General features: G+C 37.4%; 1 protein-coding gene across 2 annotated transcripts in view; it reads right to left on the bottom strand.

Annotated features, from left to right (window-relative positions):
- SLIT2 (slit guidance ligand 2) overlaps nucleotides 1-12,805 on the bottom strand; it is a 387,270-nt gene that overhangs the window by 72,944 nt on the left and 301,521 nt on the right. For both annotated transcript variants that reach the window (XM_065907114.1, XM_065907115.1), the window contains 4 exons: nucleotides 9,638-9,781; nucleotides 7,976-8,142; nucleotides 6,932-7,064; nucleotides 2,533-2,601 (listed from right to left, as the gene is read on the bottom strand). In XM_065907114.1, the coding sequence (XP_065763186.1) occupies nucleotides 2,533-2,601; nucleotides 6,932-7,064; nucleotides 7,976-8,142; nucleotides 9,638-9,781 (513 nt within the window). The remainder of the gene's footprint in view (nucleotides 1-2,532; nucleotides 2,602-6,931; nucleotides 7,065-7,975; nucleotides 8,143-9,637; nucleotides 9,782-12,805) is intronic.

Below are 12,805 nucleotides of genomic sequence, written 5' to 3'. Positions count from 1 at the left end.
ATCTAATTACACTGACAAAGCCATCATTAAAAACACCACCATAAATAAAAACTGCCTTTGGCAAAGTCACTGGCATACAGTTGTTTCTTAGTAAATGTCTGTTTAATAAATGATGGGTAAATGAGAGAGATGTGAATTTTCTACCCATGCCAAATGGGTATTTACAAACATCATTTGTATCACAGGTTGTAAATGATATGCAGTGAACTTGATCTTATTTTTATTTTATATAATGTATACTCCTTGTGCTAAGTTGCCTCAGTCATGTCTGACTCTTTGTGACCCCATGGACCGCAGCCCACCAGGCTCCTCTGTCCATGGAATTCTCCAGGCAAGAATACTGGAGTGGGTTGCCATGCCCTCCTCCAGGGGATCTTCCTGACCCAGGGATTGAATTGCATCATTTATGTCTCCTGCATTGGCAGATGGGTTCTTTACCACTAGCACCATCTGAGAAGCCCATATAATGTATACATGATATACATAATATAATGACATATAACAATGATATATTGTAAGCATGATAATATATAATGCAGCATAATATATAACATATATAATGATGTTTTCCATTCTGCTTTAGAAAAAATGGGTGAATATATACATACATACACTCACATACATAAAACAGTGTGATACACGCTAGGGAATATTCACTGATTTTTATCTAAAACAAAATGCCAAATATAAGACTAAAGGAAGATTGATGAATAAATGGAAGATTTGGATTTAATTTATGTTCATTTATGTATGTGTGTGTATTTATGTTTAGTATATTTTTCTGAAGAAAATTTATGAATAAGTACAAGATTTAGAAAAGATGCTTCAGATTATCCACATTAAAATGTCAAAGTATCAGTAAAATGGACAAATGAAACTGTGAAATGGTGGGAATGTTACAGAAGCTTTATAATCCATCTTAGTTGCTAAAGTACTATGGCTAAATTTAAAAAATAAATACATTTATACTAGCAGTAGTTACCAGCCTGAATGTGAAAGCGAAAGTTGCTCAGTCATGTCCGACTCTTTGCGACCCCATGGACTGTAATCCATGGAATTCTCCAGGTCAGAATTCTGGAGTGGGTAGCCTTTCCCTTCTCCAGGAGAACTTCCCAACCCAGGGATCGAACTCAGGTCTCCTGAATTGTGGGCGGATTCTTTACCAACTGAGCTGTCAGGGAAGCCCGGTTACCTGCCTAGAGTTGTATAATGAGTCATTGGTAAAACCATTTCTGGATCTATAAATTCTCATTTTTCATTTCCAAACTGGTTTTAAATAATCACACGCTGTCTCACAAATGAACCAATTCTGCTGAACTGACCCTCTGGAAATTGCAGCAATTTAATGGTTTATTTAACAGAACAAATGTATGTAATCAGTTCTTGCTGCTATTAAATAAATAACTAGAGGGAGAACAAGTTATCTTGGAGGGTATTCTTTTTTTCTTAATTTAACCATTTGTCAGTTAATAGTCCTATATACTTCTCACAAAGTGTTTGATTTTCACATACTTTTAAGGAAAACTGAAAAGGATCAACAACATTTTAACTAGCTTCCACGTGCTCAGGGTAAAGTTTACAGTGAGAAACATAACTATCTATAGGTAGTTACCTAGGTTTCTAGAATTCACTAATTAGGAATAAATCCCTCTTCTAGGAATACTAGAAATCTAAGACAGTTATAATTACTCTAAAATCAAACAGACTTAAAAATAAAGTATTTCCCTTTATATCCAATATTGTTGCTGATTTTTGTTTTGTGACGTTTAATCAGTTACCAACAAGGCTACTCTAAGTGTGACGTTATATATAGAAGATTTTATCTTTTAAGAAATATTGTGCACATAACTAGATTGAAAGGAAATGTTTGTATGTTTAAATATATTCTTGCATTTACAATTAAAGACTTTAAGAAATTGCTTACATACATTAATGAAAGAGAGATGCTACTTTAGGATGACATCAAACCAAACTAAAAACAATTCAATGCTTGATGTCAGCATCTTTGTCCACTGTACTTCAGAACTATGTAAGTAAACATGGATTTTAGAAAATAAATTTAAATACTGGAAACCCATACCTTAATTCATAATGTATGATGAGAATCAAGCCTAAAAACTAGATTTATAATATAGTATCAGTAACGCTCTTACCATCTGCTCTGTTTTGTTTAAAGTTGAGAATATAAACATTGTTTTCCATTTTTCTTTCCTTGGATTGTCATAAAATAGCTCACATTCATCTTCAACAGAAGTATTCAACTTACTCCAGGTCTATAATTCTCTGATACTTAGATTTAACTGTATTTTCACTTTACAGACAGGACCTTCTTCTAAGATGCACCACTGCCTGACTGATAATCAATGAAGATGTAGCTAGTGATCCAGAACCACAATGAGCAAGACAAGAAGCATCTAACTGAAAATAATTTATAGAATCTGAAAGGTTCACTAAATCTTCTGCCCCTACTATCCACATTTACATGAAAGCAAATAAGATGTCGAAAACAGAAAAGTACCATACAATACTCACATAAGTGTTAAATGTTTGTAGTTAGAGAGTTCCTTAGGAATCAGGGTAAACTGGTTCCCATCCAGATACCTAAAAACAAAGAAAATATTATTTTTTTTAAAAGTAACAGTAGTGAATCAGAAAATAGTTGAGCAATATTTCACTCTTAATTGAAGCAAGGAGACATTTGACAATTTTAGCTTTAAGACGTCATGTTCCCAGATAGGATTGCGATTTAACAGGAGTAGAGAAAAAACACACACACAGTTGTCCAATCCAGTAGAATTCTTCTGTGGATTACTTACGCTAAATTATAAAACCAAGGAGACTGGTGAGTCCAGTCCTTTGTGCTTTATCTAGGCAAGGCATGTATCCAACCATTTGTGTCAGCAAGAAGCGCCAATCAGTCAACCGTATTTTTAATCAGGCTTCAGCGTACTTGTGTCTATGTGGGACCAATACCATGAAATGCATTCACTACTGGCAGAAACTTGTTACTACTGACAAGACCAATCTTCACTGCCTTATTGTATCAATATGCTTAGTAAATAACAAAGGGTGATTGAACGGATATATTTAGGAATTTTAATGTAATTAGATTTCAGTTTAAAAAGATCTTAAAAATAGTTTTTACCCTTGTATATTTGCTTGGTGATATTAATTTTAGGAGGTTTCATAGAAAATTATGACATCTAATGCACAAAAACAGTACACTTATGTAAAAGTAATTAATAATCAAATAAAACATGTTAGTAAAATTTCCCTTTCTGACTAGAGTCAACAGAATGATGAGAAAATAAGGGCTAATAGGCAAAACACAGAAATAAATCCTTAAAGGTATATCCATGATATCACACACACAAAAATAATTCCATCTCCTTCCAAGGCTGTTCAGCAACTTGGCCATCTGGTTATAGATGTGTTCACAAACAATTCTGCCACAGCAGGTATGTAGCCCTACTGCTCCACGGCTGTGGCCTATCTCCAGATCTGAGATTGACATTCATATTTTTGCTGGATACACAAGCAGCTGAGAAATTTTCTAAGATGACAAGCTATTTCAAATATTTCAAAATGATAAAAGTTATATAAAAGGCAGAAGTTATCAAAATATGTAATAAATGTGTGACGAAGAGTCAGACTTTTGTTAGGACTTCTTATGTCTATTCAAATTTTCTGACTTTCTCTTATTTCAACTCCTCTCCCCTTTCTTTTCTCTAGCTAAGAATATTGGTACCACTAGAGGGAAGCATAATCCCATATACTTCAGGACTTTCCCTTTATTCCAGAAAGCATCCTAACACAAAGCTAAAATTTTTCAGAAAGTGCACTATGGTTGCTTACATATAAAACAATCTAAGAGGGAAAGTACATGGAAATGATTAAAAATAACGGATGCCATTTGTTCAGAATTGTTCACTGCTACATACTTATTTTTTCCAAATTCTTTAATAATTTAATATAATATGCACATGGAAATTTTCTCATACATGCATATATGTTACTGGAAAGAGGGATCCTGTTGAGGTGGTATGGTTCTAAGAAAAACTCTTGGGGCAGTAAAGCAAGAATGCACAGAGGTGAGTTAGTATCTTCTTCACTTCTAGAACATATTTTCTTTTAAAAAGTAACTTTTTAATAATTTATAGAGGAATAGATTGAAGATTCAACTATCTGACAGAAGAAACACATAGATGGCATAGACCAATCTAGCAGGTTCTCAGATATAGTTTAATAAGGAAGTTAAAAGACAAACTACTGCACAATTGCACTCATCTCACACTCTAGTGAAGTAATGCTCAAAATTCTCCAAGCCAGGCTTCAAAACTACATGAACTGTGAGCTTCCAGATATTCAACCTGGAGTTAGAAAAGGCAGAGGAACCAGATATTAAATTGCCAACATCCACTGGATCATTGAAAAAGCAAGAGAGTTCCAGAAAAACATCTACTTCTGCTTTATGGACTATGCCAAAGCCTTTGACTGTGTGGATCACAACAAACTGGAAAATTCTTAAAGATATGGGAATACCAGACCACCTGATGTGCCTCTTGAGAAATCTTTATGCAGGTCAAGAAGCCACAGTTAGAACTGGACATGGAACAACAGACTGGTTCCAAATCGGGAAAGGAGTACTTCAAGGCTGTATATTGTCATTCTGCTTATTTAACTTATATGCAGATACATCATGAGAGACGCTGGCCTGGATGAAACACAAGCTGGAACCAAGACTGCCTGGAGAAATATCAATAACCTCAGATATGCAGATGACACCACCCTTATGGCAGAAAGTGAAGAAGAACTAGAGTCTGTTGGTGAAAGTGAAAGAGGAGAGTGAAAAAGTTGAATTAAAGTTCAACATTCAGAAAACTAAGATCATGGCATCTGGTCCCATCACTTCATGGCAAATAGATGGGGAAACAGTGGAACAGTGAGAGACTTTATTTTTTAGACTCCAAAATTACTGCAGATGGTGATTGCAGTCATGAAATTAAAAGATGCTTGCTCCTTGGAAGAAAAGCTATGAGCAAACTAGACAGCATATTAAAAAGCAGAGACATTACTTTGCCAACAAAGGTCCGTCTAGTCAAAGTTATGGTTTTTCTAGTAGTCATGTATGGATGTGAGAATTGGACTATAAAGAAAGCTGAGTGCAGAAGAATTGGTGATTTTGAACAGTGGTGTTGGAGAAGACTCTTGAGATGCCCTTGGACTGAGAGGAGATCCAACCAATTCATCCTAAAGGAAATCAGTCCTGACTGGTCATTGGAAGGACTAATGCTGAAGCTGCAACTCCAATACTTTGGCCACCTGATGCAAAGAACTGATTCATTTGAAAAGACCCCGATGCTGGGAAGGATTGAAGGCAGGAGGAGAAGGGGATGACAGAGGATGAGATGGTTGGATGGCATCACCGACTCAATGGACATGAGTTTGAGTAAAGTCCGGGAGTTGGATACGGACAGGGAGGCCTGGTGTGCTGCAGTCCATGCAGTTGCAAAAAGTCAGACACGACTGAGAGACCGGACTGAATTGAAAATTATTTGATGGGAATCTGGTAAAAGGACAAAGGCATGGGTCAGTTAAATGGTAGAAAAGGGATTCAGCATCAAAGATGATCTAAATGTTATGCTGAGTATTATGGTCTTGGTTGGGTTATTCTTAGAATCAATTTGCCTATAGAATACTCTACAAGCATCTAGCTTCTCAACACTGGATGGCTAGTAATCTTTTGAAATAGATACATATCAAAATAACAATTAACATTTTAATTACACACACATATAAAGCAGGTCTCATAGTTAACTAACAACTGTGATTGGTACCGAGAGAGAGAAACTGAACACTTAACAACAGCTCATTCTTAGAGGGATGATCACACACTTTTTCTGTAAGTGTCAATTAAAGACCAAATTACAATTCGTAAAACTGCACATGATTTGAAAACAAGTTCTTTGATAACTGAAGTGACATCTTCTTGAACCTCATTACTTACATTCCAGGTTGCCAAAAGTTTATCAAAATTACTGGTTTGTTGTGCATGAATTACAGGTACACATCTGCATGAATTCCATTTTTGATACACAGTTTAACACAGTCGAAAAATAAACAGAGGCGAAAGACTCCATCACATATCAAGCATCTGCCCCGGATCTTTGGTATAGAGATACTGGAATCGGGCAGAGCCTGCGTGCAGCATTGTTCAGGCAGTTGATGCTTTGATTTATTCCATTCCACACATAAAGCAGGAGGCAGCTAAGCAAGTGTGCGTGGCGCTTAGTATCCTGTGTATGTATGGTGGCCATGTAATTTGTGGTTATATATCAGTTCTGCAAGTGTTAGGGATCACTGGCCCCACATCCTTCCTAAAGGACTCTGATTCAAGTCCAAAGGGCACTATCTCTTTTTAAGGCTGAGGATTATGTCAGCTTCTTCTACACCCTACATATTTATGTATCTCCTGTGGTGAGATATTCTCTAAGGGGACACGGGGTAAAGAATAATTAACCATATGAAATATTCCAGTCACTGCAGATAAACTAAAGATGTAGAATTTCTCAAGGTGCATTTGATAGAACGTTGGCCTTGCAAGATAGTCCATGAGAAAAGGGCTGTGGAGACAACCAGTTGTGGGAGGCACACTATGGCTTACCTCCCCCCTGGGAGCTCACAGCGCACCTTTGCATGATAGAGGCACTGGGTGATCCTACAGTGCAAAACAAAGAGAAACCCACAACCAGCCTTTCCCAAGGGGACCTGAACTAGCTCTTTGCTTAGGGTTTTATATGATACTAATGAATGGCCCATGGAATGAATGTACTTTGCAAATAAGAATCAAGAGATCTTTGTTTGGTCTCCATTTCCCGTGGTGTGTGAAACAGCACTCATTCAGGAAAAGGGAGAGATGAGCTCTACTTACAGCTCAGTGACGTCTCTTGGAATTCCTTTGGGCAAGATCTTCAAGGCTTTGTTGCTACATCGAACCACTGTGTCCAAGCAGGCACACTCCGCAGGACAGCGAGAGAGCGGGGAACAGCTGTTGTCATCATTTCCTAAATTGCCAAAAGATACAGAGGAAAACCGGATTTGTGGCTCTGAAAATGCCAGAAGGGATTTTATGCCTTCAGTTTAACAAACACAAGAGACTTTAGCCATCCAACGATAGGGCACTAAGGATTTACAAATCGACACTGTATGTTCTGTGTAGGGCTCTTTTCAGACTGCCTAGGGCAGAGTTCTAGAAAACAATTCACAGTTAGTATTATCAATACGATTACAATGTTACGTTCTTTGTTCAGTTGTTTACACTTTTTATTAGAATTATAATTTTAATTAGAATATATAAATGTAAACTGAATTATGGAAAAATTGTAAGCAGACATGAAGAGACAAAAAGGGACAGATTATTTTTTAAAAGCTTAGCAAAAAATGTATGGGTCCCTCATTTGAAAATATAGAGCTCAAATGAACTCCACTTTTTGGCAAAATAATAGCACCTACATTCTACCTACATTACAGGCCTGTTATGAGAATCAAATGCAATGATATATAGAGAGTATTAAAAACTGAAAACTATTATTTTTGTTACGTTTACTAGAATTTCTATTTTATGAGTCAAATGCCTTTATCACTTAAAAATGGTAATTACTAAAACAGATGCTTAGAATAATAAAGAAAAGCAAAAATGAAGCTATATAAATAGTATCAACCACAGGTTGAAAATTGGAAAATCTTTAAAAATGTTCAGAAACACATATCAAGTAGAGTTAGATGTGAATGAACAGTTGGAGCAAGTAAGTGCCTGTTGCTTAAAACAAAATAAAACCGCAAAACAAAGCAAAAAAAATGCATAATAACTACAGCTATCCATTACCTGAACTATGAAATGCTGCATATGCCCTATAGCATCGGAACAGTCACCAGAGAGTGTCTGGTGATCAAAGCCCTGGCTGGGCCTTCTTACCATCGTCACAAGTGAAGTCCTGAATGGCCACATCCTGGATGGGGATTTCTTTGAGGAAATAGGGCTTCTGACATCGAGGATTTCCTGTTACAATTCTTTTCTTCCTGAGCCATTCTCCCAACCAAGCCAGGTAGCAGTTACAGTTGAAAGGATTGGCCAAGAGGTTTCTAAGCACCACATGCAAACAATGCAGAGTTAAATTTAGGGGTCTGCTTTTGTACTTCTCAAAATTCCATGCTACCATTTTCCCACAACACACCACCCCCAATTCATGCTCAGTCACATACAACATACAGGATGCATTCGCTGGCTAACAGATTTATGTCTGGTACTTAAACAATAAAAACAATATTTTCATATGAGAATTCTTCAAATAATTACATATGAAAAATAAAGTGAAGGTGGCAATTCAGAGTTTATGCAGGGTATCCTGATGGATATCTCATTTAGAGATAATTTAAACTTGTCAGAGATCTGACTTGCTGTCAAACTTCTCTACACTGATAATGCAGTAATTTAATATAAAGATGAAGGCTGATTACCTTATATTATTGAGTTTAACCTGACAACAGCTATTTCATTAATTTGTCATCTCAAGATTTCCATCTCTTATTTGCTCTAGGGAATAGGTTTCCCATCTAAACTGACAGCTGAGTTGATTAAATGCCAGTTATAAAAATGAATTTATTTCTACAAATCTCAATACTTTTGGCATTGCACCACTTCAGCACTAACCTATTGACAATCCCATTATTTATAAACACGGCATCTTTAACATGCACAAATTAGTCACTCGATGGAAAATGTCACATTTTATGTGGAAAGAGGATTAAATACGTTACTGATGGATGGATATTTCCTTCAAATTATTTCTTCTGGGATTTCAGCTATGTTAAACATGATTTTTTTCCTTCTAACTACCTTTTCAGTTAAATTAGTATATTTAGATGCCACTCTTACCAGAAAGCCATATCAGCTGTAAGATTTATCATTTCAGATACTGCTTTTTTTAGATACTTACATACAAGGGGCTTAAAATACCCTTGTTTGTTTTGGAGAGTTTGTTTTCTGACACTTTCTGAGTTCTGCCTGTATACCTACAAATATTCTTTATTCTTTGACTGTCTACATAAAATGTGCTCTTGGATAGGCTCACCCTATTTCTTTAATATCTTCTTAATATCATAGTAAATGCCCTATGGTGAGTTTTTATTGTCGGTCTGTTCATCATAATCTATCTCCTGTCATTGTGAATGATCCTTTGAGTACAGTTTGTTGGCAATAACCCTATCAACTCTGTTTTATGATACTTGTATGGCAAAGACACCAATGTGAGAACACTGGGGAAAAAATACATTTCTCTCATTTGCAACTCAATCAAATTATAAGATTACCATTTACAAATTAAGCCACATCACACTGTTATAAATAATTCACTGAAAAATACTATAATTTTTGTTAAATTTTAACATAAGATAGCAGGCAATATCGTAAGAAATATTAAAATAAGTTTAACATGATAAATTTGTCCTTAAAAATACCTGTCTTTAATCCTATGTTTATGAAACTCTAAGTAATGCATTAAAATGGTATCAATAAAAGTAATAAATATCAAACACTGGTTTAATTAATACATCAATGAAGACTATATTTCATACTTACAAAGTAGATAAAGAATGGAGAGTATCAAAAGCTCCTGGTGCAATGGTAGTAATCTGATTATCATATAAAGAAAGCAAACGCACAGAGCTGAGTCCTATGAAACTGTCATTCCCTACACAGCTTATGCGATTACTTCTCAACATCCTGAGGGGGAAAAATACAACATCGTTAAGGAGATAAAATATCTATTTTGCCTATCTGAAGACCACAATAACTCCTCTTTGCAAATGCATAGCATTCACTCTTGCTTTCTGAATGTTCTCCTGTCATAAGGAACTGCTGATATGTACAGTCATTTCCCTGTATCCCTGATGGATTGATTCCAGGACCCCCTGCATATACCAAACTCATGGCCCTCCATATCTGCAGATTCTGCATTCACTGCAGATGCTTGAATCTGTGGATGCAGAATCCACAGATGTGGAGAGCCAGTCACGCTAAGAAACCTGTGCAAGAACAAAATGCAGTGATAACACTCGGTTACAAAAACTCAAGAGTCTCAATATGGGCTTACAACCACATCTAATGAAGGCAGAATGTTTCCCTTTGATGGTACAATTATGGTAGCATCATTACATAATATCCTGATTCACTCACACCTCTCTAAGCCCTGGAAGCCCTGTGATTTGTGTATTCTCTGAAACATTACATTTGCTGCTGAACAGAAAGGAGGCAGAACAGAATCAATAGCCAGAGCGGATACAGGACTAAGGGCATCTCAGGGACTTACAGCCAAGTCAATGTCAACAGTGGCTGGGGGAGCCAAATTTGACTGAGCTTCCACAAAGCCTGTATAAACTATTTTATTTGTTTTGAGTTTTAGAATTTAAAAGGAGACAACAGTTAAGCCCAGTTGTTCACAATGAAGCTTAAATCGGTTTCTTTTGAAAGAAATTCTGACCATTTTTTCTTTAGTCACTGACATTAGTAGGATTAAAACTTTTATAATTTCCTCATCACTGCTAAAGTTCTGGTGGTTCTCAATTCTGTTCGCAAACTGTTTCTTTGCAGGGCTTAGAAGGGAATTAAAAGCTTCTTTAAAAATCCAGTGTAAAAATAAATAGTTGCCATAAACTTCATTCAGAATTGCTAAAAAGTTAATATTTTCCTTAATTTTTCTAGATGTGGTTGACCACCCTGTTAGAAGACTGCAAAAATAGCAACAAAACTTTCCTTTAAAATTCTACACTGTCCTCTAATAAATTAAAAGTACCAGCTTTTGCATTCTGCGAAGTTACAGATAACAAGAAAGGATAATGCCCTCCTTATCAAGGTATTGTTTTGCATTTGGAAACAAATGCACAACAGAAAAGTATGACTATCAGCACCATCCTTTGTCATAAATAAATAAGAACATTTGGTCTTAATCTTTTTGGAGTCACAGACTTCTGGGAAAAGTTGAAAAAAGCTTTGCTTTCTGCTGCTGGAAAAATCTGTAAGCACACATATGTACTACATTTTGCCTGCAATTCCGGGGCTTCAAAGACCCACCGAAATATGTGCATGTATGACTAAGAGGTTTACTAGTCCTAAAGGATTGAGAAGTCGACAGGCAGTGAAGGGGGACGGGTCTTGTCGAAATCTTCATAGCTCTAAGCTGAAAGATACCCCTTAAAGCAATAGCTGTGTCCCAGTAAACCCACTGAAGGCCTTTCAATACCTTTAGCTTGTCTCTAAAGGATTTGTTTTGCAGCTTGAGGCACAGTGGGATTAAGTAGAGAGTTAGTGGGTGTCTACCTCAGATGCCTAAACACAGGAGGCATAAAGCATTTCTAGATATATAACGAAGGTGAAAACTGAATTTAGAGAACTTGTCTCATAGAGAGTCCTGTGACTGGAGCTAGTCAGAAAGAAATTCTTTGATAAACTCCTTAGAGTGCTCTTCTGGGCTGAATTGTATTCCCCTAAAACTCATATGCCGAAGCCTTGCATGCATGCTCACTCAGCTGTGTCCATCTGTGACCCCAAGGACTATAGTCTGCCAGGCTCCTCTGTCCATGGGATTTTCCAGGCAGGAATATTGGAGAGGGTTGCTATTTCCTCTTCCAGGGGATCTTCCTGATCCAGAGATAAAACCCACGTCTCCTGCATTGGCAGGCGGATTCTTTATCACTGAGCCACCTGGGAAGCTCCAACCCCAGATGGGACTGGACTGCACTTGGAGATAGGGGCTTTAGGGAGCTAGTTAAGGTGAAATGGTGGTTCAGATAGTAAAGTGGCTTCCCTGGTTGCTCAGATGGTAAGGCAGCTGCCTGAAATGTGGGAGACCCAGGTTCGATCCCTGGGTCAGGAAGATCTCCTGGAAAAGGAAATGGCAACCCACTCCAGTACTCTTGCCTGGAAAATCCCATGGACAAAGGAGCCTGGTAGGCTATAGTCCATGGGGTCACAAAGAGTTGGACACGACTGAGCGACCTACCTCACTAAGACGAAATGAGATTCTAAGGGTGGAGCCCTGAACTGATTGGGCTGGTGTCCTTAGAGGAAAGGACACCAGAGCTCTCTTGTCCCACACACAGAGGAAAAGCCATGTAAGGACACAGACAGAACGTGGCCATCTACAAGCCAAGGAAGGAGTTCTCTCCAGAAACCAATCATCTCAGCACCTTGATTTTGGAATTCTAGCCTCCAGAACGATAGGAAAACAAATTTCTGCCCTTTAAGTCATTCAGTCTGTGGTATCTTGTTATGGCAGCCCAAGGCTGACTAAAGCAAGCAGAGTTACAGACAGACCTCTCGCCTCCCCTTGAATCCCCTTGTACAAGCCCTTGTGTCTTTGTCTTTTGAAGTAAAAGGCTAACTCAAGAGTTGATGATTACGAAATATGAAGATACAGAAACAAATAGCCTGAAGAATTGTTAGGCTAGGGAACTGGTAACAATTTAGACCATAATTCTGCCACATGGCAGTTTCACCGAACTCCCAGTTTCTTGAAAGATACAGATACAGGCCTGATACACATTCCTAAGTTGCTTTTTAACAGGAGGTAAACTCCCTTCAGGTAAAAACTGCTGACCCTAGAACTGGCTGAAACCAGAAAATCGATGATGCTTGAAACTTAACCTTGATGCCAACCAGTCCAAGAACAGTCCACGAGCTGATCACGGCCTACCTCCTTGAACATTATAAAACTCCTCATTACCTACTCCAAGGTGGGTCCCACGGTCT

The sequence above is a fragment of the Muntiacus reevesi genome, chromosome 16 (genome assembly GCF_963930625.1).
Source record: "Muntiacus reevesi chromosome 16, mMunRee1.1, whole genome shotgun sequence".
Taxonomy (NCBI): domain Eukaryota; kingdom Metazoa; phylum Chordata; class Mammalia; order Artiodactyla; family Cervidae; genus Muntiacus; species Muntiacus reevesi.
Note: the sequence above shows the minus strand (reverse complement) of the source record. Positions and strands in the feature narration are given on the sequence as shown.